This window comes from Grus americana, chromosome Z (genome assembly GCF_028858705.1).
Source record: "Grus americana isolate bGruAme1 chromosome Z, bGruAme1.mat, whole genome shotgun sequence".
Classification (NCBI taxonomy): Eukaryota; Metazoa; Chordata; class Aves; order Gruiformes; family Gruidae; genus Grus; species Grus americana.
In genome coordinates this window covers 66,943,471-66,966,538 of record NC_072891.1, presented here as the reverse complement: position 1 = coordinate 66,966,538, position 23,068 = coordinate 66,943,471, and the positions used below count along the sequence as shown (strand labels likewise).

Below are 23,068 nucleotides of genomic sequence, written 5' to 3'. Positions count from 1 at the left end.
ACCAACTGCTCCAGTGTGGGTCCCCCACGGGGTCACAAGTCCTGCCAGCAAACCTGCTCCAGCGTGGGCTCCTCTCTCCATGGGGCCACAGGTCCTGCCAGGAGCTTGCTCCAGCATGGGCTTCCCACAGGGGCACAGCTTCCTTCAGGTGCCTCCACCTGCTGCAGTGTGGGGTCCTCCGCGGGCTGCAGGTGGAATCTCTGCTCCACCATCATCCTCCATGGGCTGCAGGGAGGCAGCCTGCCCCACCATGGTCTTCACCATGGGCTGCAGGGGAATCTCTGCTCTGGCGCCTGGAGCACCTGCTCCCCCTCCTTCTTCACTGACCTGGGTGTCTGTAGGGCTGCTTCTCCCACATCTTCTCTTACAGCTGCAATTGCTCCTGGTGGTTTTTTTTTCCCCCCTTCTTAACTATGTTACCCTAGAGGTGTTGCCACCATTGCTGATGGGCTCGGCCTTGACCAGCGGTGAGTCTGTCTTGGAGCCGACTGACATGACTCTGTCAGATATGGGGGAAGCTTCTAGCAACTTCTCACAGAAGCCACCCCTGTAGCCCCCCCGCTACCAAAACCTTGCCACGCAAACCAAATACATTCCACTCCTTGCCTCTGTGAATCACATATTTAAGAAATACTATTAAAATCCACATTCATTGCACAGCGTTAAGAAACTTCACTCACATCAACAAAAAATAATTCCCCACACCAAAATCAAAATAGCATCATCACAACACCTAATGAAAGTGAACAATTTACACACAATCCACCCTTCTTCCTTTCAGCACAATTACAACCACCAAAATTCTCCATGATCATTCTGCTCTCTAACATTGTTCAGTCCATGTTTTGCCTGTTACTTCTCCCAATTATTATGCTTATCTTGAATTCTTCATGTCCCATGTTGTGTGCCCAAAAGGACTGTGGTGGGTTGACTCTGGCTGGACACCAGGTACCCACCGAGCTGCTCTGTCACTCCCCTCCTCAGCACACGGGGTGAGGGAAAAAACAAGATGGAAGAAATCTTGTGGGTCAAGGTAAAGGCAGTTTAAGAAAGCAAAAGCAAAGGCCATGTGTGGAAGCAAAGGAAAAAAAAAGATTTATTCTCTACTTCCCATCATCACGTGATGTCCAGCCACTTCCTGGGAGGGTTCCTCCTCCTTTCTCTTAGCTTTTATTGCTGAGCAGATGTCATACAGTATGGAATATCCCTTTGGTCAGTAGGGGCCAGCTGTCCTGGCTGTGTCCCCTCCCAGGATCTTGCCCACCCCCAGCCTGTTGGTGAGGGGGGAACGTTAGAGAGACAGCCTTGAGCTGTGTGAGCAGTGCTCAGCAGTAGCCAAAACACTGGTGTATTACCAACACCTTGCTAGCTACCAATACACAGCTCAGCACTGTGAGTGCTGCTATGGGGAAAGTTAACTCTAGCTCAGCCAGACCCAGTACAGTTACGTACGTATTCCAGTTTGAGCAGAAAATCCTTGGCAGGTACAGTTGTGGTAATATCTGTCCTGAAGTATACTAAAACCATATCAGCATTCCTCATGGAAGCATTCCATTCCATTGTTGATGTACTGTTTTCTTGTGAGCAGCAAGACATCTCCTATGCCAGATGTTTTGCATATGAATGGTAACCTTACACTCTAGTGCAGGAGGATTGTGTGGGTTTTTCTCAAGAGCATGAATTATAATGGCTGCATTTATGCAGCAGCTTGCAGGAGTGCTTCTGATGTTAAAAGTAAATGGATTTTCTAACTACTGTTTTGACTTAACCTTTTCATTGTGTGAATTAATGTTTCCCTTGTGGACAAAATTATACAACTATGTTCCTGTTTATGATGCTTATGGCAACTTCAGCACTTACTTGTGTAAGGAAATAGTTTGAACACTTAATACCTGAGGGTCATACAATGTATGCATTTTAATGTATAAAATTTATATGTAAATGCATATATATTCTGGTAAAACGGCAACAGTTCCAGGATCTTACTCTTAATCTGACTTCTTTCATTATGGCCTGTTTTGGTTTGACAGATACTCAGATTTGAAAGGTTGGAACAGACTTTTTAAGGACTGGAATGACACTTTCAAGAACTGGGCTTTATCAATTGTGCACTGTCTATCTGTGTTTGTATATTTCTGCTGGTCTGTTAGTATATAAATTGGTATCTTGTGCTCGGGTGGTTCTTCAGCAATAACTATTTGGTGTACATGAACCGTACCTTTCCTGCGCACCTTTTCATTTATTGTTAAATTTACTTCTTTTTTTACATGACCCTCTACTTCACTTAAGCCTCCTATTCAGCTCTTCCCTCTCCTTCATTCTTCTTCCCTTTCCCTTCGTCAAATTTCTCCATTCTCCAAACTTATCTCTTCTGCAAGATAGTTAACTACTAACCAAATACCAACTAAAGGAATTTCAGCTTGAGCTGCATCTGGAAATAAGTAAATTTTTCTGTCTTAGTGTGAAAGATAGCAAGTTAGGAGGTAGTCACTGCCGCTCTTAATCTGTAATCTTTAATTCATTGATTTATTAATGATTCTAATCCTTATAATTTTAAGTGGAGGATGTGTGAAAAGGAGATTGCAGTTGGTTACAAGGCTGGAATGGTTTTTCCTCCCTTTTTTGTTTTTAAAGAATTATTGCAGTCTAGAATGATACCATTTCAGAACCTCTCTAGAAGGCTGTAGTAAATCCAAATCAACTGCAGCTCTGATCTTTTCCTGTAACAAGAGTCCTACTCTTAAAGAGCTTTTTTCCTGAAAATAGCTTTTGTTTGCTATTGCTGAAGAAAATATGAAGCAGAGACAGAAGGTACACTGAGTAGGAGTTCTCACTAAAACCATGAAAAGTAGGTAGTAGCTGAATGTTTATATTGTGCTTTGGGTTAACATCAGAGTTCGTGAAAATTTCTAACGTTATGGTTAGAATAAGTAAACTGTTTTCTCAAAGCCCTTTAGAAGGGAAATGGCCCATCTTGGAAATTGCATAGTAGTTTATTCCGTATTTGTGGCACAAAAATAATTGCCAGAAAATTCCCATTATGAACTTGAAACAGATCTCATTTCCGGTGTCATTATCCTTTTGTTTGAATGTATAAGCATCCCACACACACAAAAAAAACCCCCAAACCCAGGAGGGAAATATCTTGGTTCAAAAGAACCTCTCTAAGCTAAGGAGCTGTTGTTTCTGCTGCTCAGGTAACTGGTGTTTAGTAAACTGCACATTAATTCTTTGATGGTAGCAAGACCACAAGTCCCTCATTATGAGAAAGAAAGGCTCTTTTGCAGGGAAGAGAAGCTATCTGCGTTTTAATATAGAAGCTTTGAAATAATTAGACTGGAATGTAAAAGTAGTGTAGTGAAGGTCGTTTACAGAACATTGCAGAACTCCTGAAATGGCTCTTTGAGGATACTTTAGTGAAGACCTGAGCTTTTTTAAGTAAACAAAATGCACTAATTTCTTTTAGTAAAAGGAGACGTTGGCTGCAAAGTCCTCTGGGATTAACGTGATGTTTGAACAGCTATGTGTTCCCAAGCTTATTTTTAGTTGCTGAAATGTACTGAAGTACTGATGAAAAGAGAACCATAATTTCCCATTTCTTTTTTATTCTTGAATATGCTTTTTAGACTTATTCATAAAAAATGTAGTTACAGTGGTATACTCTTAACTTATGTTATGGTGGAAGATTACACTTAACATACCTTTGTCTTGATTTATCCTTATCTATCTTTTCTTATTTATCAGAAGTTTACTGCATATTGCAAAGTGGGATATGTGAGAATAAAACAATTTTTTTTTTGTGAAGAGCTTATTGCGGTTGCCTTTTCGCAAATTTCACTGAACAGAAGATTGTATTTCCTTTGTATGTTGGAGTTACTGAACAGTCAGGAAGGTATCTAAGCCTCCTTACAACAATAAGGCAATTCCAGAAGACTGTCAGCCAATAAATGGACTACTAGTACATACTACTGCATTTTTTCACCGTTATCGGAGGGAGTAAAAGTATTTAATTGTCTCTCTGCTAGACAGGATTTAACTTCAGTCTTTGGCTGGTGTGCAGTTGCCAGGTAGACTTGTTTGACTGTTAGAGAACATTTGCCTTCTGGAGGCTTATCAGAACTCTTTCCTGCTGATGACTGGAATGAACAGCATTCATTTGAAAAAGTATACCTGTGTATGTGAAAAATTCTTTTTCAATTAAGGCGAACAAAATTGAACTGCCCATAAGCCAGTGTCTTGTCTTAGTATATTCAGCAGACATACAGAGTTTTATGGACTAAAATATTTTCCTCTTAGCAGGCAGAATTACAAGCTTTAATTAGAGAGCATGTAGAGAGTGGTGTATTTTGTAACTAACAGACTTCTATACTACTACTGCAGGCAAACTGGTAGCTGAATTTGTGTGGTTTTGTAAAAGGTTGAAAAGTTTCAGTAACATGCTTCATAGTGTATTTACTTATGCCTCTGAAAGCTGAGTGTTGACAGTTGATAGTTGCACTGATTTGCTTAGGCCTACATTTACAGGAAAGTGTTTTTAATACTTGACAATAAGTTTTATGTGTTCTTCTCATAAGCTGTAAGTAGGACCTTTAGGTGGCCCAGTTAGTCTTACTTAGTAATTCAGTTTGTGAAGGACCAACACTTCCTTGTTTTAGAAAGTTCTTGCTCACTTCTTTTTAAAGAATTCCAGTGTTCAGCTAGGATGAACGCTCTGGAACATAAAAAGCATATATTAAATTCTGTTTGGTTTTTGTAGAAACTGTTACATTGGCCTTTTTTACTTTTGGTCCTCAACTTTTGGCATCCTGGCAAAATCAAATGCTTAAATACACCTGAACATGGACTTTGGTTGTAGCAGTAGCAGCAATTTGAAACATCTGGATGTTGGAGGAAGATGGATTTGGGAAAAGGACTAAGTTTTTCATCATTGTGCATTGACTTATGGTTTCTATAACCTGGATGTGCCACTGGGAAACAACACAGGTTAATAAATTGTTAGCTTCTAGAGAAGATGGAGTGAGGAAAGAGATGAGCACCATGCCCAAACTCTTCCTGAAAATTGACATCCAGCTGTATCAATTATTGCTGATAAATGTAGTAACAGTCTTGTTAATTATGTGCTGCAATTCTAGTAGTAGCAATCTGTGTAGGAATAATGCACAGTTAATGTCCAAATTATCACTGATGCATTAGAAGATGTTACTTATAACAAGAAACCAGGCATATCTTCTAAAAGATGGTCTAGGAAATTACTTTAAGGATCTTATAATAATGTACCTTGTGCTTTGCAAAGGGACATTCTCAAGAAGTTAGGGCTTTTGTTTAGGCTGCTTGTGTATTCCTGTTCTTAATCTCATGTCACTTTATTCTCTGAGACTTTGCCATATTAGTATGTAGAACACAGAACTAAGATTTCATTAACTTATGTAAATTATGTTGGGAAAAGAAAGATTTAAACTGCAGATTTATTCTGGTGCTTTTTTAATATCAGATTTATAGTTTACAATGGTGCTACTTAATTTCTGCTAAACTGTTACTATGTGGTGGAAGGATTTGGTATTTTTTGTCAAGATCCTAGGATAAAACTTTTTTTTTCAATAAAGATACATCTGTACTTATAGCAGGTGTGTGGACGGTCTTTTTGATCTGTTAAGCTGCATATCAATGCCACCTTTTGAGAACTGCAAGACACATCACCCACATGATTTGGAGAGACAAATTATATTTTAGCTGTTCCATTGTGGGTCTGTGGTAGGGTTTGCATGTTGGACCCCAGTCGCATGGAACAATACATGATATAAATGTTCCCTTATGCTCTAGTCTTACCTGACTGAGGTTTAGGTTTCTCAGTTTCTTAACTTCTTAATTACCAGTCATTTTAGAAGAAGCATTCAAACTTACCATGTGGCTTGGAAGCAGTAGGATTAGTTCACCTGGTATTAAGTTAGTGTATTAGTTTTTAAGCTTTGGCAGAGAGGCTTTGTTTTAAATGTTGTTTTTGTTTTTAAATCAGGAGCCAATGAAGTCGAGAGCACCACAGCTACATTTGGAATACAGATTCTACAAGCAGCTAGGATCTGGAGGTAAAAAGCAGTGTCATGCATTTTACTGTAATGTAATCCAGGATAAATTTTTCACAGAAGTTTTATGATTTAGAGGTATGAATCTATGTAATAAAGTGTCCCTAGTTACTTAAAGTAGAAAAAAGTCAATGAGTCAGTGGATTAATATACATATATATTAATATACATATTTTTCTAGTATTGTAAGACATTTTGTTCCACTCTGGAAAGTGTGTCTGTGAAATCCTAAGACTATTTAATAAGTCTTAAATATCACAGAATTTGTGTGCATATTGGGTATACCTTAAACTAAGTTGTCGTAGAGTATTGCCAGTGCATTCTCTTTGAATAAACACTATAAATGACCAAACTGCTAATCTGCTACTCACATATTTATATTTAAAGTTACCGTGATATTTAAATAGCTTCAGTCTCAGTTTTACTTTACTTCATTTCCATTGACAAGCTTCTTAAATACTTTTTAAAAAAGTTTAAATGTAGTTTAAGATTTGAATTTCTCATTTTGTTCCTCTTGGTGCTTTTACATCCAGAAATACTCTTATGATGGTCCTATCAATGATCCAATTATCATCTTTTGCTTTTATATGTGAGCAATACCTAAAACTTCTCACATATTTTTGTGCCTTTCACAAAACTGTATATAGTCAGTTAGCAAGATGTAAAGCTTCTTAAACTAAGAAAATCAGAAGAAATCTTCACTAAATCAGGTATACCCTAGCAAAAATTCTTATGATATCTTTTCCTTGAAAATGGAAATTTTAAAATTATTTAATTCCTGGAATATTTTTTGTAGGTCATGCAATTAGTTACTTTTGCACTTTTTACTAATGTAGAAGTTTCTCATATAAAATGGACTACTAATAGTTGTTTTCTACATGCACACCTTTTTTTCTGTCAAAGGCAGCTTGGATTTTGTAATGGTGATTTTAAAGTCATGCTTAAACTACAATAAAATACTATTTAAGCTGAAAAGTCATCTCTGAAAGTCAAGGAATACAAAATGAACAAGTCCATACCACTTTCATTTTGTTGCCTTGAATGTATGTGTTATGATAACTTTTAATACTTTTTAAATATTACTTATATTTAAAAAAAATCAGGATCATATATTCATTGATACGCAGACTGGACAATGTTTCTCTAGATAGGTAGCTTTCAAAATTTTGTGCTCTGCTTTAAAGACTGTCTCTAGGGAAACATACTTTCCAATACTTTCAATTCATATAGAACTTTTTTTGATCTCGTATGAATGCTCTGCAACCAGGAATCTTTAGAGATAACTCTTTGCAAGACACAACATTCTGTGTTGTTCTTCATAGATGGAAAATTAAGTTGCAGGATGTCTGGTCAAAATATTGAGTCTTATATACTTGCTAATTGGAGAAAGTCATCAGGGTACAATGTTTATTTTTTTCTAAGTAGTTGTAAATTGTCATCATACACTAGATTAGCATTGTGAAATAGCTGATAAGTGGAAAGCAGAGATCTTAATTGCTTTACTAATGAGATAGCGCAACTCACAAGTTAGGGACAGTACCTAGCTGTGCAAACCCAATTGTAACTATCTAAAATTGCAAAGTAGCTGTGTAGTGGAGGTTAGAATAAAGCTGTAGTTACTAGTTCAGACTCAGAAGCATTGCCTATTTTCTGCAGAGGTAGGAATCCTTATGGCAATAAGTCTTGGGGAAAAAGTCTTGGCAAACGTAACTTGGTTTACCTTTTTGTTTACGGAATAAGATTGAGGGACTGTGTTTAAGATGTAGGCAAGTCAAAGTTCGTCTGCTTCAGATATCGTTCAATCTTCCTAACGCTATTGTTGGTTGCAACAACTTTATCACTTTCTCTGTTGCCTTATTGAAGTACTGTAAGGGAGAATGATCTCTCTGATGTTTTGCATGAAGATGAGGAGACCTTTGGGATGAAAACAAGAAGGTAAAGCTAATGAGTTACTAACTGTCTTCAATATTTATGAACCTTGTATAGACCTCCTCTGTTTTCGAAGTAACCTGCTTTTATTCCAAAGCAGGTGTAGAGCCCTGTAAGCTCCTTCTGAGTCTTGTCTGACTTTCTCAGGCACCTCATTTGATACTCATTCTAATGGGTTTTTTGCATGTCATGTTTTTGGCTGGGATAGAGTTAATTTTCTTCTGAGCAGCTAGTTAGTGCTGTGATTTGGACTTAGGATGAGAATAATATTGATAACACAGTGATATTTTGGGTTTTGCTAGGCAATGTTTACACCAAGTCAAGGACTTTTCAGGTTCTCATACTGCCTTGCCAGTGAGGAGGCTGGGGGTACATAAGAAGCTGGGAGGGGACGTGGTGTGTTGGGTTTGCATGGCAAGGTTTTGGTAGCGGGGGGGCGCTACAGGGGTGGCTTCTGTGAGAAGCTGCTAGAAGCTCCCCCTGTGTCTGACAGAGCCAATGCCAGCCAGGTCCAAGACGGACCCGCCCCTGGCCAAGGCCAAGCCCATCAGCACCTCTGTGATAACATATTTAAGAAGGAAAAAAAACGAGTTAGAGAGCTTTTGCAGCCAGAGAGAGGAGTGAGAAGATGTAAGAAACTCTGCAGGCACCAAGGTCAGTGCAGAAGGAGGGGGAGGAGGTGCTCCAGGTGCCAGAGCAGAGATCCCCCTGCAGCCTGTGGTGAAGACCATGGTGAAGAAGGCTGTCCCCCTGCAGCCCATGGAGGAAGGATGATGGTGTGTAAGAGATTCCACCTGCAGCCTGTGGAGGACCCCACGCCGGAGCAGGTGGAGGCACCCAAAGGAGGCTGTGGCCCATGGGAAGCCCATGCTGGAGCAAATTCCTGGCCGGACCGGTGGACCCATGGAGAGAGGAGCCCACACCAGGGCAGGCTTGCTGGCAGGACCTGTGACCCTGTGGGGGACCCACACTGGAGCAGTCTGTTCCTGAAGGTCTGCACCCCATGGGAGAGACCACACTGGAGCAGTTTGTGAAGGACTGTAGCCCGTGGGAGAGACTCACATTGGAGAAGTTCATGAAGGACTGTCTCCCATGAGAGGGACTCCATGCTGGAGCAGGGGAACGATGAGAGGAGTCCTCCCCCTGAGGACAAAGAAGTGGCAGAGACACCGTGTGATGAACTGACCGTAACCCCCATTCCCCATCCCCCTGTGCCGCTGAGTGGGGAGGAGGCTGAAGCTGGGAGTGAAGTTGAGCCCAGGAAGATGGGAGGGGTTGGGGGAGGTGTTTTAAGATTTGATTTTATTTCTCATTCCTCTACTCTGTTTTGCTTAGTAATAAATTAGATGAATTTCCTCTCAAGTTAAGTCCGTTTTGCTCGTGACGATAATTAGTGAGTGATCTCTCCCTGTCCTTATCTCGACCCATAAGCTTTTTGTTATACCTTTTTCTCCCCTGTCTAGTGAAGGAGGGGAGTGATAGAGCGGCTCTGGTGGGCACCTGGCCCCCAGCCAGGGTGAACCCACCACACATGGCCAGGACAGCTGACTCAAACTGGCCAAAGGGATATTGTATACCATATGACATCATGCTTAGTATATAAGTTGGAGAAAGCGGGCTAGGGGTTTAGACAGCGGCTTGGTAACTAGCTGGGCATTGGTTGTCTGCAGGTGGTGAGCAATACTGTGCATAACTTATTTTGTATATTATCATTATTACTATTAATCTTCCTTTTCTGTCCTACTAAACTGTCTTTATCTCAACCTGTGAGTTTTACTTTTTTTCCTGATTCTATCCCCCATCCCACTGTGAGGGGGGAGTGAGCAAATGGCTGTGTGGTTGTTTTAGCTGCTGACTGGGTTAAACCACAACAGAAGAAAGTAATATTCATGTTCATTGCTTCTTAGAGAGAAGTTAAAAAAAATTGCTGATTCCTTGTTTTCTGCAGCACTCTCCCTTTTCCCATCTTTGCAGGAGCTGGGCCCTCAAACCCGAGAGGTTCTGCAGCCTAAGATTCTTTCAGAAAAAAGGTTGCAGAATTATATAATTTCTGTCCTCATGTAAAATGAGGCAATTGGTTTTACTGACTTTTTGTGACAGTTTTACTGTCAAGCGTAGATTTGAGAAATTTTGTCACATGAACGGTTGGAAAGTATAGTGGTAGAAAGTTCATGGACCTAGTGATAACTTCAGGAAGCAGCTGATCCTTCCTACATAGAAAAGGAGGTAACTAAAAATCTTATGCCAGATCTAGCCATATAGATAGTGTTGCATTATGGGCAGTGGTTGTACTTTTGTTCAGAGAGTAAATTGAAGGAAGTGTGTCTTCATTGTACAAGTAGTGGAAGAGTCCATCATGGGAGATATAAAAATAGCTGTCATTGCTGGAAAAAATTGTAAGTATTGTAATTGTGAGCAGATAGGAGGCTTCACTGATAAGTAATTGCTCACGGTACTAGCAGTGTACTAGGCCTTTTCTGCTTCTCACACCACCCTACCAGTGAGTAGGCTGGGAGTGCACAAGGAGTTGAGAGGGGAAACAGACAAGACAGCTGACCCAAACTGATCAAAGGGATGTTCCATACCATATGACGTCATGCTCAGCATATAAAGCTGGGTGGAAGAAGAAGGAAGGGGTGAGACATTTGGAGTGATGGTGTTTGTCTTCCCAAGTCACTGTTACATATGATGGAGCTCTGCTTTCCTGGACATGGCTGAATACCTGCCTGTTGATGGGAAGTGGTGAATGAATTCCTTGTCTTGCTTTTGTTTGCCTGTGCGGCTTTTGCTTTACCTATTAAACAGTCTTTAGCTCAACCCATGAGTTTTCTCACTTTCACTCTTCTGATGCTCTCCCCCATCCTGCTGGTGGGGGGAGTAAGTGGCTCTGTGGTGCTTGGCTGCTGGCTGGAGCAAAACCATGACAAAGGAGTATCATTTTGAAATCGTATGCTTTCTTGATATTCCCTTATCTCCAGCCAGTGCTTGTCTACTTACTTATAATATCCCTTTTTCTTTTCTAATGACCTTGTGACTTATATTTTTGGGTTTTTATACGTCCCGGTTTTGATTGAGATAGAGTTAATTTTCTTTCTGGTAGCTGGTATAGTGCTGTGGATTTAGTATGAGAATAATGTTGATAACACACTGATGGTTTTAGTTATTGTTAGGTAGTTGTTGTGTCTACACTAAGTCAAGGACTTTTCAGCTTCTCACACGCTGCTGGGTGCAGAAGAAGCTGGGAGAGCACTGACAGGACAGCTGACCCAGACTGGCCAAAGGGATATTCCATACCATGTAATGTCTTGCTCTGAATATAACTGGGGAAGCTAGATGGGAGGTGGGATCGCTGCTTGGAAACAGACTGGGCATTGGGTTTTGTTTTTTCTGCATGTGGTGAGCAATTGTATCTGTGCATCACTTGTTTTATTATTGTTGTTGTTGTTATTATTATTCTGTCTTTGTTACTCTATTAAACTGTCTTTATTTCAACCCATGAGTTGTTTTTTTCCCCCATTCTCCTTTGCATCCCCTTGGCAGGGGGAGGGGTGAGGGAGCGGCTGCGCAGCTCTCAGTTACCAGTTAGGGCTAAAACACAACAGTCCTTTTTGGTGTCCCAACGTGGGGCATGAAGGGTTGAGATAATTACAGATCTGACCAGAGCATGTTAAAACAAATTTGTTATAAGCATTTGTTATATTAGTTTAACTGTCACTGGTCACAATATTTTATTTGCTCTCAAAGTTGTGTCGTGTAACACTTTACTTGCCATATACACTGGTTATCAGTGTTTGTGTGGTTTATCGCCTCTGGGAATTGGATTATGGTTATTGCTCTGCTGTTTAGTGTACTACTGGCTCATGGTATCATAAAATCATTGGTAGTCGGATCAGTTTTGTATCTGTATGCGGCAGGTGGCAAGCAGAGCAACAGCAGTGGTTTCATCTCTGTACTTTGGGAGCCATCTGTCTGAAACTATTAATAATTATACTTTTTACTTTTTCTCCTCAGAGAGCCAATATGTGGAGGAGACACCTTCCTTCACCTTCCCCTTCTTCTCCAAGAGCTAATTACAATAGGTCTTGAGAATGTTGAGTATCCTTGGGATGTTCAGACCAGCACACTTCTATTGCTAGGTCTCCTGAATGTGGTTCAGGTCTTGTTTAGGGTTAAACAAGTATTTAAGTATACCACCTGGAGATCAACCCAGGTGACAGGCACTGCAGCTACTCAAACCCTGGCGATAAGCGCTGCAGCTGAACCAGAGAATGAACCCTGCTGGTGTCAGTCACCTCTATACATAAGAAGAAATGAACAGGAAATTCAACTCATTTAGTAAAGGATGATGAAACAGGGCCATCACAAGATCAGGAGGAAGAGACAGAACCAGAGATAACCACCTGATCCCTGTCTCTGAGTGAGCCACAAGATATGCGAAAAGATTTCTCTTGTCCATTAGATAAGCAACTTGTCACCTGGCTGCTCCGATGCTGCGATAGTGGCGCCAGTAGTCTGGAATTAGAGGGCAGGGGGGCCAAGCAGCTGGGATCCCTGTCCCAGAAGGGGTCATTGACCAGGCAATTGGAAAAAGGCCACAAGCCCTCAGCCTCTGAGGTGACTCTTGTCAGGCATGAGGGAGAGGTACCCCTTCAAAGAAGAGGTTGTATGTCACTGTGTTGGGTTTGCGTGGCAAGGTTTTGGTAGCGGGGGGGTGCTACAGGGGTGGCTTCTGTGAGAAGCTTCCCCTGTGTCTGACAGAGCCAATGCCAGCCAGGTCCAAGACGGACCCGCCCCTGGCCAAGGCCAAGCCGATCAGCTCCTTTGTGATAACATATTTAAGAAGGAAAACAAAAGAGTTAGAGAGCTTTTGCAGCCGGAGAGAGGAGTGAGAAGATGTAAGAAACTCTGCAGGCACCAAGGTCAGTGCAGAAGGAGGGGGAGGAGGTGCTCCAGGCGCCAGAGCAGAGATCCCCCTGCAGCCTGTGGTGAAGACCATGGTGAAGAAGGCTGTCCCCCTGCAGCCCATGGAGGAAGGATGATGGTATGTAGAGATTCCACCTGCAGCCCATGGAGGACCCCATGCTGGAGCAGGTGGAGGCACCTGAAGGAGGCTGTGGCCCATGGGAAGCCCATGCTGGAGCAAATTCCTGGCTGGACCGGTGGACCCATGGAGAGAGGAGCCCATGCCAGAGCAGGCTTGCTGGCAGGACTTGTGACCCCATGGGGGACCCACGCTGGAGCAGTCTGTTCCTGAAGGTCTGCACCCCATGGGAGAGACCACACTGGAGCGGTTCGTGAAGGACTGTAGCCCGTGGGAGAGACTCCATGCTGGAGCAGGGGAACGATGAGAGGAGTCCTCCCCCTGAGGACAAAGAAGCGGCAGAGACAATGTGTGCTGAACTGACTGTAACCCCCATTCCCCATCCCCCTGTGCCGCTGAGTGGGGAGGAGGTTGAAGATGGGAGGGGTTGGGGGAGGTGTTTTAAGATTTGATTTTATTTCTCATTCCTCTACTCTGTTTTGCTTAGTAATAAATTAGATGAATTTCCTCTCTAAGTTCAGTCTGTTTTGCTCATGACGACAATTAGTGAGTGATCTCTCCCTGTCCTTATCTCGACCCAAGCTTTTTGTTATACTTCTCCCCATCCCACTGGGGGAGGGGTGAGTGAGCAGCCTTGTGGCACTCAGCTGCCGGCTGGGCCTAAACCACGACAGTCACCCAGGCAAGTGAACCACCATAGAGTGAGCTGTCCAGTACCTGAGGGAATTAGCTATGTGGGAGATGGTTTATTATGACCCAGACAACGTGCAGTTACCCTCAGATCCTGATGAAGTCCAACATGCCTGACCCATGTGGTGGAGGTGTGCACAGAGTGCACCACCAGCATATGCCAAATCATTGGCAGTACGGGCCTGGAAAGACGAAGAGGCACCAACAATGGAAGAAGTGGTTGGCCAATTCCAGCAATATGAAGAAAATATCTACTCCCACCCTATGGGCCTGTGTCTCCGCCATGGAAAGACTGTCTGAAAAATCCGAAAACCTGTTTGAGAAACTATCCCAGGAGGCCCGGCTAATCAGAGAGGATATGTCCCTGCTTTTACGGACCAATATATCAGTTATTAGGAGTAAGTGTTCCTCCACTGAGGAGAGAGGATATGGAGGGTATGCACCACGAGGCACTCTGGTTTTACTTGCGTGACCACGGAGAGGACATGAGGAGGTGGGATGGAAAACCTGCCTCAATCCTAGAGGCATAGGTATGTGAATTGCTAGGAAAAACAATTTCAAATGGGGGTTCTTCCAGGAAAAATGCCGCTCCAGTCTCCAGCGGGCAGTTCCCCAGACAGAGTAGGAGGAATGATCTTACTTCTGGTCTTAGGGAAGGAGCTCCTGATTCGTATTTACAAGAAGTGAGTAGCAACAATGAGATTCAAACCCATGTATGCCACACAAATGTGTTTGTCAGCAAGGAATACTATGACCAGGACTAGAGGGGCCCTGCCTGCAGCCAGATGGTGGAAAGGGACAGCTGGATTTATTGGACTGTGTGGATTTGATGGCCTGGCACATCAGACCCCCAGGAGTATAAGGCTCTGGTGGACACCGGTGCACAGCGTACCCTAATGCCGTGAAGCCATGAAAGGGCAGGACCCATCTGTATTTCTGGAGTGGCAGGGGGATCCCAACAGCTAACTGTACTGGAGGCTGAAGTGACTCTAACTGGGAATGAGTGGCAGAAGCACCCCATTGTGACTGGCCCAGAGGCTCTGTGCATCCTTGACATAGACTGCCTCCAGAGAGGGTATTTCAAGGGCCCAAAAGGTACTGGTGGGCTTTGGATATAGCTCCTTGGAGTCAGCTGTCTACCTTGCCTGATCTCTTGGAGGACCCTTCTGTTGTGGGGTTGCTCAGGGTCAAAGAACAGCAGAAGCCGATCGCTACCGCAGCGGTGCACCGGCAGCAATATTGCACCAACGGAGACATCCCGATTCCCATTCATAAGCTGATTTGTCAACTGGAGAGCCAGGGAGTGATCAGCAGACCCCGCTCACCCTTTAACAGTCCAAATGGCCAGTGCAAAAGTCTAATGGAGAGCAGAGACTGACAGCAGACTATCGTGGCCTGACCGAAGTCATGCTGCTGCTGAGTGCTACCGTGCCAGACGTGCTGGAACTTCAGTATGAACTGGAGTCAAAGGCAGCCCAGTGGTACCCCACAGTTGGTATCATGAATGTGTTTTTGTCAGTTGCTTTGGTGTCAGAGTGCAGGCCACAGTTTGCTTTCACTTGGAGGGGCGTCCAGTACACCTGGAACCAAGTGCGCTAGTGGTGGAAACACAGCCCCACCATTTGTCATGGACTGAGCCAGACTGCACTGGAATGGGGTGAAGCTCCAGAGCACCTACAGTACATTGACGACATCATCGTATGGGGCAACGCAGCAGCAGTAATTTTTGAGAAAGGGAAGAAAATAGTCCAAATGGTTCTGAAAGCCAGTTTTGCCATAAAACAAAGTAAGGTCAAGGGACCTGCACAGGACATCCAGTTTGTAGGAATAAAATGGCAAGATGCACGTCATCAGATCCCAATGGATGTGATCAACAAAATAGCAGCTGTGTCTCCACCAACTAACAGGAAGGAAGGAGAAGCTTTCTTAGTTTTTGTGGGTTTCTCTCTACCTGGAGTCTCTGGCAGAAAGCACCAGGGGAGACTCAAGGTCGAGTTTTGGGGTTTTGGAGTTGGGGATACAGAGGATCCAAGGCCTGCTACGCTCCAACTGAAAAAGAGATATTGGCAGCATATGAAGGGGTTCAATACGCTTCATAGGTGGTTGGTACTGAAGCACAGCTCCTCCTGGCACCTCAACTGACGGTGCTGGGCTGGATGTTCAAAGGGAGAGTCCCTTCTACACATCACGCCACTGATGCTGTGTGGAGTAGGTATGATCACACAGCGGGCTCGAATCGGAAACCCCAGTCGCTCAGGAATTCTGGAACTGTTGTATGGTGTTCTACATGATGAGTTGCAGAGGCTGCTGAAGGAGAGGGTGAATTGAGCCAGGTTGCAGAGGTGAGAGCCATCCAGCTGGCTTTAGACATTGCTGAACAAGAAAAATGTCCAGTGTTCTGTCTCTATACTGGTTCATGGATGGTGGCCAATGCCCTGTGGGGGTGGTTACAGCAACGGAAGTTGAGCAACTGGCAATGCAGAGGCAAACCCATCTGGGTTGCCCCATTGTGGCAAGATACTGCTGCCCAGCTAGAGAAGCTGGTTGTAAAAGTACATCCCGCTTGCGTACCCAAGAGTTGGGCCACTGAGGGACATCAAAACAACCAGCAGGTGGATCAGGCTGCTAAGACTGAAGTGGCTGAGGTGGGTGTGGACTGGCAACATAAGGGTGAATTATTTATAGCTCGATGGGCCCATGACACCTCAGGCCATCAAGGAAGGGATGCAATAGATGGGCTCGTGGTCGAGGGGCGCACTTGACCATGGATGCTGTTGCACAGGTCATCCATGAATGTGAAAGATGCACTGCAGTCAAGCACGCCAAGAGGTTAAAGCCTCTCTGGTATGGAGAAAGATGGCTGCAATAAATATGTGGAGTCCTGGCAGATCGATTACACCACACTCCCGCAAACCCTCCAAGGCAAGTCTTACAATGGTGGAAGTAGCCACTGGATGGCTGGAAATACATGCCATGCCACTGCCCAGAACACTACCCTGGGCCTTGAAAAGCAAGTCCTGTGGTGACATGGCACCCCAGAAAGAATTGACTCAAACAACGGGACTCGTTTCCAAAACAACCTCATAGACAGCTGGGCCAAAGAGCCTGCCTGGCATTGCGTGGGCGTATCACATCCCCTGTCATGCACCAGCCTCCAGGCAAATCGAATGATAAAACGGACTGCTAAAAACTGCACTGAGAAGAATGGGTGATGTATGAATGATAAGAGAAACCGATACATTATCGTAAGTGCAGTACTTACTGCAAAACTATAGCAGAATTTTTGCCTGAAGTTGCACTAAGACTTTTAGAATGAGTAGAAAACAGTTTCATGCTTTTACTGATTTTTGTATTTATCTTCTAGACTATCGATCTTTCTCTTCATGGTAAGATGAGCTGTAGATGTATTTCATGTGCTATGCCTGTAATTTAACTGCACCTAAATTCAGTGTGCTTTCATCCTAGCAAGGACTTGGGGGGACAGAAACCAGTAACTGCTGGCTCAATGTGAGTATTGAGCTGTAAAGCTGAGATTTTTTTTAATGTGGGGTTTTTTCAATTTATAAACCTTGTCAGTGAAAAGTATTAAAATGCTTTATTTCTTTGACAGGTAGGATTTACAGTATGGTTCAGCTCCCTTTTGCAAAAAGGAGGCTGTGTAGATATTAAAGAAGTTATGTACTGTTATGTGTTGAAGAGTGTAAAAACTATTCAACTTTTCCTGTTTGTTTTTTCTAACACCTCTTAATAAATCTGTGGGTCATTAATCATAATGGCTGGGATTGTTTACAAGTGAGTAAGGACTCTTTTGTACTTACCCATCTGACAAGTGGAACAAAAGAATGGCAGGCAGTTTCTGCTGCTTAACCTGCCTTGGGAGATCTTGTGTCTGCAATGCTGCTGTTATTACTAAGAACAGACTGTTACTGTAGTACCTGCCTGTAATGACAAAGGGTATCTATTGTTAGATTTTAGTTTTTCATTTGAGGTCATTTTTGAAAGAGACAAAGATCTGTTCGGTCTGTGGATTATCCTACTTCTGAAACTGCTGTATTAACGCTTCGGAGAAGGTGGATGCTCGGTACTGTTAAAGGTATTTTAGTTTTCTTAACTTTTATACTTCTGTTCTTTTAGCTAAAGTCTGGTTAACACTTCCACTGTTAAAACTGACAGTCAAACACTTTTCTTGCAGAGTGACCATTGGCCAGTGCATGTATAAGTTATGTATTTGTGTACTATGGAAAAAGGTGTTGTATTTATAAGATTATGGGTGGTGTGAAATGAATGCTAAGTATTGCATTCTGTACATCAGAATCTTTTCCATGGTTTGGTACTAAGAGTCATGTGGTAAATGCGTTCTGCATTGCTGTCTAAATATATGTTTTTTCAGTTCTGAAGTCATGAGAACCTGCCTTAGATCATACCACTTGGACAGTGGTAATGAAGAAGTTACCATTGGATTAGTGGTTGAAGAAGATTGCAGTGCTGGCATAATGTGATTTTGGAAGATATAGAAAAGTTACCAGATCACTTGTGTACGTATTGGCTAGTAAACACTGTTAGTGTAAGAACAAGTCTGTATGGAATCATGAGAAGTTGCAGCCACGGAAGCATTTGTGCATGGTGGTCAACTGCTGTTGTAGAGGAGTGGAGTCTGCTAGCTATTTTGTTCATCAGGCCCAGTAGAATATTTATTTTAGCATTTTGAGCATGTCAGGATTCTCCAAATTGATGACTGTGTTTTGGTTGGGAAATGTTGCAAAGTCAGTTTGAAATACTCTGGATTTCTGAATTTTTTTTTGGTGCAGAGTGCCTTAAGGCTTGAGATTGAACACTTCTTTGTTATAAGGTACATTATATACAATTTAATGTTGACTGGTAGGGTAGATGTTGCTGTTTCTAGTTTTTCCCTTGTTTTCTGTGTTGAAAAGGTGTTTTGGGCTGAAGTCCAAGAGTGAAGTTCAGTGCTTCAGTGGTCAGTGCTTTTTCCTGTAAGTAAAGACAAAATATTTATGGTAATGAAAATGTGGTTCTTCATCTAATTTCAGTTCAGACCAGCTTGAGAGTGTGTGTGTGTGAGATTTGAATGTTTGATGACACCTTTTAAATTTTTTTTTTTTTTACAGCTCTGTTCAGGATATAGAATGCATGAGGCAGACATTGGTACTGATATTGTTTAGTATTTAAGATAGTGATAGGTGATTCTTTAATTTTTCACTGTGAACCACTAAAAATGCTACTTTTATATGGGAGAAGACAATGGTAACTCAGATTGCTATTGAGAAATTTAAGTGAATGAACAATGATGATAATGACAAATTTATTTTATGTATAGTCCAACAAAACATAGAAGAAAATGTTGCTGGCAGTTTTTCTTATTTTATGCCAGTCCTTTCTAGCATTTGGCTTAAGGAAATGTACAGAATTTTTCAGTTTATATTTAAAGTAATTTTTTTCCCTAGAATAACAAATCTGGTAAGAATGGCAACTGCATAAATTTAAATGTAACTCATAGATGCACATTTCAGTGTTTCTGAGAAGCAATCATTACTGACCATAAGAAGCCTGGTGGTATAAAAATATTTGTATCAATTTTTGGAATATGGCATCACACACAGATTGTAGAGAGTAATCAATGGGGTTTTTTGTATAAAATATAATGTATAGCTGTAATTGTGAAGGAGGCTTGATGGTACGGTTCACAAAACATTGTGAAGGTTAGATAAATGGGTATTTGATAAGGCTTACAATAAAATGTATGTCTAATTCTTCTTTAGTAACATAAGTAACTAGTTATATTAGAACTATTTTAATGGAAAAATCTTACTGTTGTATTACTGTTTCTTATATTTGCAACCATATTCTTATATTTGTAAATAAGAAAGGTAGTCTAAGTGTTGTGGTGCATGCCTCCAACATGGCATTTTAGCAGTGCTGAAGCCATACTGCTTATATAGTGTCTCATTCCATGTTTAGAGTTTTACAGTGCATGCACAGTCATGGTTTCAGTAGCCATAAGGTGCTACATTTTCTGAGATCGTGTGGCCTTCCGTTTATGCTACTTTGGTTATGTATATGCATGATTTTGTGTGTGCTGCTTTAGTTTAAGTCAAAAGCCACGTATGGCACTATCTTGGATTTTTTAATCACTTTCAGAGGTTTCAGGCCAGATCCTGTAGTCTTAGTAGGGAATACCTGTGTTTGTGGCAGGTTGTTGAATTGCATTCTTGACACAGTACCAGTATGAATGTGCGGTGGAAGATGGCTGTTACTGCAAATCTTTGATCTACTCAGTTTAGGGTATTTTGCTTGTGTCTAATGAATTACCATATATGAAAATTAAAACTAGAAATAAAAGGTAGTGGGGTGTAGGAAGCTGAATACAGAACAGCTTGTTCTGCAAATGCAATCTAGTGTATTTTACTGGCATTTATGGATCTGATTTAACAAACTAAATATTAAGATATAATACAGATTGCATCAGTAGGTGTGCTTCTTGACTGGCTTAGAGGAAACTCTAAAAGGAAACTGAAAAGCTGCTTACTTGCTTAATAGCTTTACAAATTTAGGTTGTATTTTATAGAGATATTTTGCCAAGATATGGCTCAAAATTAAGTCAGTGGTAGACTGGGAACACAAGGTTGAATACAAGTGTTATTGCCATTGGCCTGCGTGTTACATATTTCTTTGACAGTCTCTGCTGCTTGTTTATCAAGTTTTTGTTTTGTTTTGTTTTTCTGAATGAGGACACACACATGCAATAATTGAGACTACTATGTAGTATCTGTGTTAAAGCAATTAGCTGGATTTTTTGCTTTAAGACACAGATCTATGTTTCTGCTAGTCTTTATGTATATTGCATTAGATAATTGCAGTGAACAGCATGTAGCCTCAGGCTTAAATCAGGTTTGATGCTGAAGTTCTTGAAAAAGACCAGCCAAGGTGGATAACGGTCATGAACAAGAAATAACTTCTACTTGATTCTCTTTATTTTAAAGGTGTTTGACAGGTACAGTTGTAATCTACCAATGTTTTCTTTAATGTTTTTATCTTGCCATTGTTATAGAGGAAGACAGACCTGTCTTCCTCTAAAACATTCCGGACATCATGTACCTAAACATGGTGGACTAAAGCATTTGAGTGATTGACCAGTCTTGACAGGTGACAGAGGTGGTTCTATTCAATAACTCATTATTTGGTGCTAAGAAACTGGGAACAGGAGAGAAAAAAAACCCCAACACTTGTTTTCCTTTTCTACTCTTTGAATATAAAGCAAAGTATAAGTCTGACTTACTAATAGTAAAATATTGGAGGTATTGCAGTGTACACAGTTGTGGAAAAAATGACTAGTTGGATGATATGTGCCCCTATTTGATATTTTTGATGATCATTTTTATGATATTTTGATACTAGTTTTTATTTTGATATTTTGATTATGCACAATTTTTGTCACAGCATGGTAATTTATACAGAATACTTAATGCCATTTTCTTGATCTGATAAACACAATGTGGTAGTCTTCACTTAACTGAGCACACGTAAACTGCAGTAAGCCAAAAGTGAGTGAACAGACAAATACACTACTGTCATCATCTCCGCATTCCCACTCTTCTGCCAGGATATCTCCTGTGTGTACCATATGTGACCCAACCATCTGACTGAGGGCTCCAGTGTCAAGCCATACATTTAATATGAGCAAAACTTAGTTTCTTATTTTTAGATAAAAAATAAATATAAGTTCTCATATTTTTTTCCAGCACCCCAATGGATAATTTTGCACACTTTTTGAGTGTGTGCACTCTATTTTAGAGACCACTGGTGTACAGCACCAATGTTTTAGGCGGTTAGTGAAAATTAACTTTTCTAGAAGAAGAAACTGCAACCCAAACAGTATTCAAGTAGTGAATTTCCAAGTCAAGACTTTCTTGATTTTTGCTGTGAGTAAAATGGGATTGAGAGTAATACTGACCTAAAATGGATTTACAATCTTATGACAGGGCAGTCACATAAAACAGTGTAGCTGACTTTAGTAAATTGAGTCCATTAAGATGAAAGTGTTTTACTTGTAAGTATAAATATATAGGGATAAGCAAATGTGAGTCGTGTCTGAAAATAAGGATACTCTATTCAGAGTTGTAAACCTAGAAAGGAATTAGATGTTTTAGTGTTAAAGTTTTAGTGGGAGTATTTGATATTATTTTTTGGCTTATAGTAACATTAGTGTGACAAGGATTGAATTCTGCACATAGTTGGGGGGGATACTTCTTTTTAAAAAGGATTTTTGACAATGAGGCAGAAGATCTGTCAAGCTAATAGAAAGGATTGAATAGTAATCAAAGTGCATTATTGAGCGAGATACCTAAGAACACTGACTTCTTTAATTTCACAGAAAGAAGACTGGGATGTGTCTTACAAGTTCCCAGTATTTCCTTCTTATATTCTTACACCAAAGGGCTTCAGTGGTTGAAGCCAGACTAAATCAAAATGGAAATAAAATACACACTCTTAATTGGGAATAAGTGTTGGAATATCCTGTCAAGAAGAAGGTGAATTATTCATTTCATAGAAATGAAAGTTTCTTTGTTTTTCCAATTTACCCTATTTTTCTTTAAGATTTATATAAAAGGAGCTTACATTTATATCTCTATTGTGGGGGAAGAAAACCCGGATGCTCTTTATTACTGATATGTTACTTTCTGTCTTTTCTAGAGATCTAGAGACATGAAGAAATAATGCAAATAACAAAATGATGGTAGGTTATTGTTTTTAAGCAAAAGCAATGAGACTATTTTGATTAAAAAACAAAACAAAACCCCAAACTTCTAGTACTTTGAACTATTAATATGAAATGTTTTTATAAACACAGGGAGTTTGAGACATAATACTCCATATCTGCCTTGCAGAAGGTACTAACTTAATGTGTTAAACACAATTTTAGGGTACTCTGGAGTTTTTGTCTAATTAGAAGATAAAGTGTTGTAGGTAGTATAAGTACTACTCTTGGCATGTTAAATAAAATGAAATTGATCACAGCTGAAACACAAACTCCCTGCCCTGGACGTATATTTCACAGGAGTGGCTGTGGTGCTTTCATGATAGGATGTGGTAAAAGAAAATGTTAAAGGGTGTTTTTGACATCACGTATAACCGGACTTGTGAAATTGGCAACTCTGCCAATTGGACAATGTCACAAATACCTTTCTACAAATGTTTCCTCTTTTACTAGCATGTAGTCATGCAAACGAGTTCTATAAATCTGGACAAAGCCCAAAAGTCTCTGGCTTCTGTATTTTTGAAGTGTGTTTATTATTTTAAAATGTTAAAAAGA

At 41.2% G+C, this 23,068-nt stretch overlaps 1 protein-coding gene across 6 annotated transcripts in view; it reads left to right on the top strand.

Annotated features, from left to right (window-relative positions):
* The window catches only part of CSNK1G3 (casein kinase 1 gamma 3), a 100,170-nt gene that overhangs the window by 33,905 nt on the left and 43,197 nt on the right, over nucleotides 1–23,068 (top strand). For all 6 annotated transcript variants that reach the window (XM_054809772.1, XM_054809771.1, XM_054809770.1 and 3 more), the window contains exon 5: nucleotides 6,014–6,083. In XM_054809772.1, coding sequence (XP_054665747.1) covers nucleotides 6,014–6,083 — 70 coding nt within the window. The remainder of the gene's footprint in view (nucleotides 1–6,013; nucleotides 6,084–23,068) is intronic.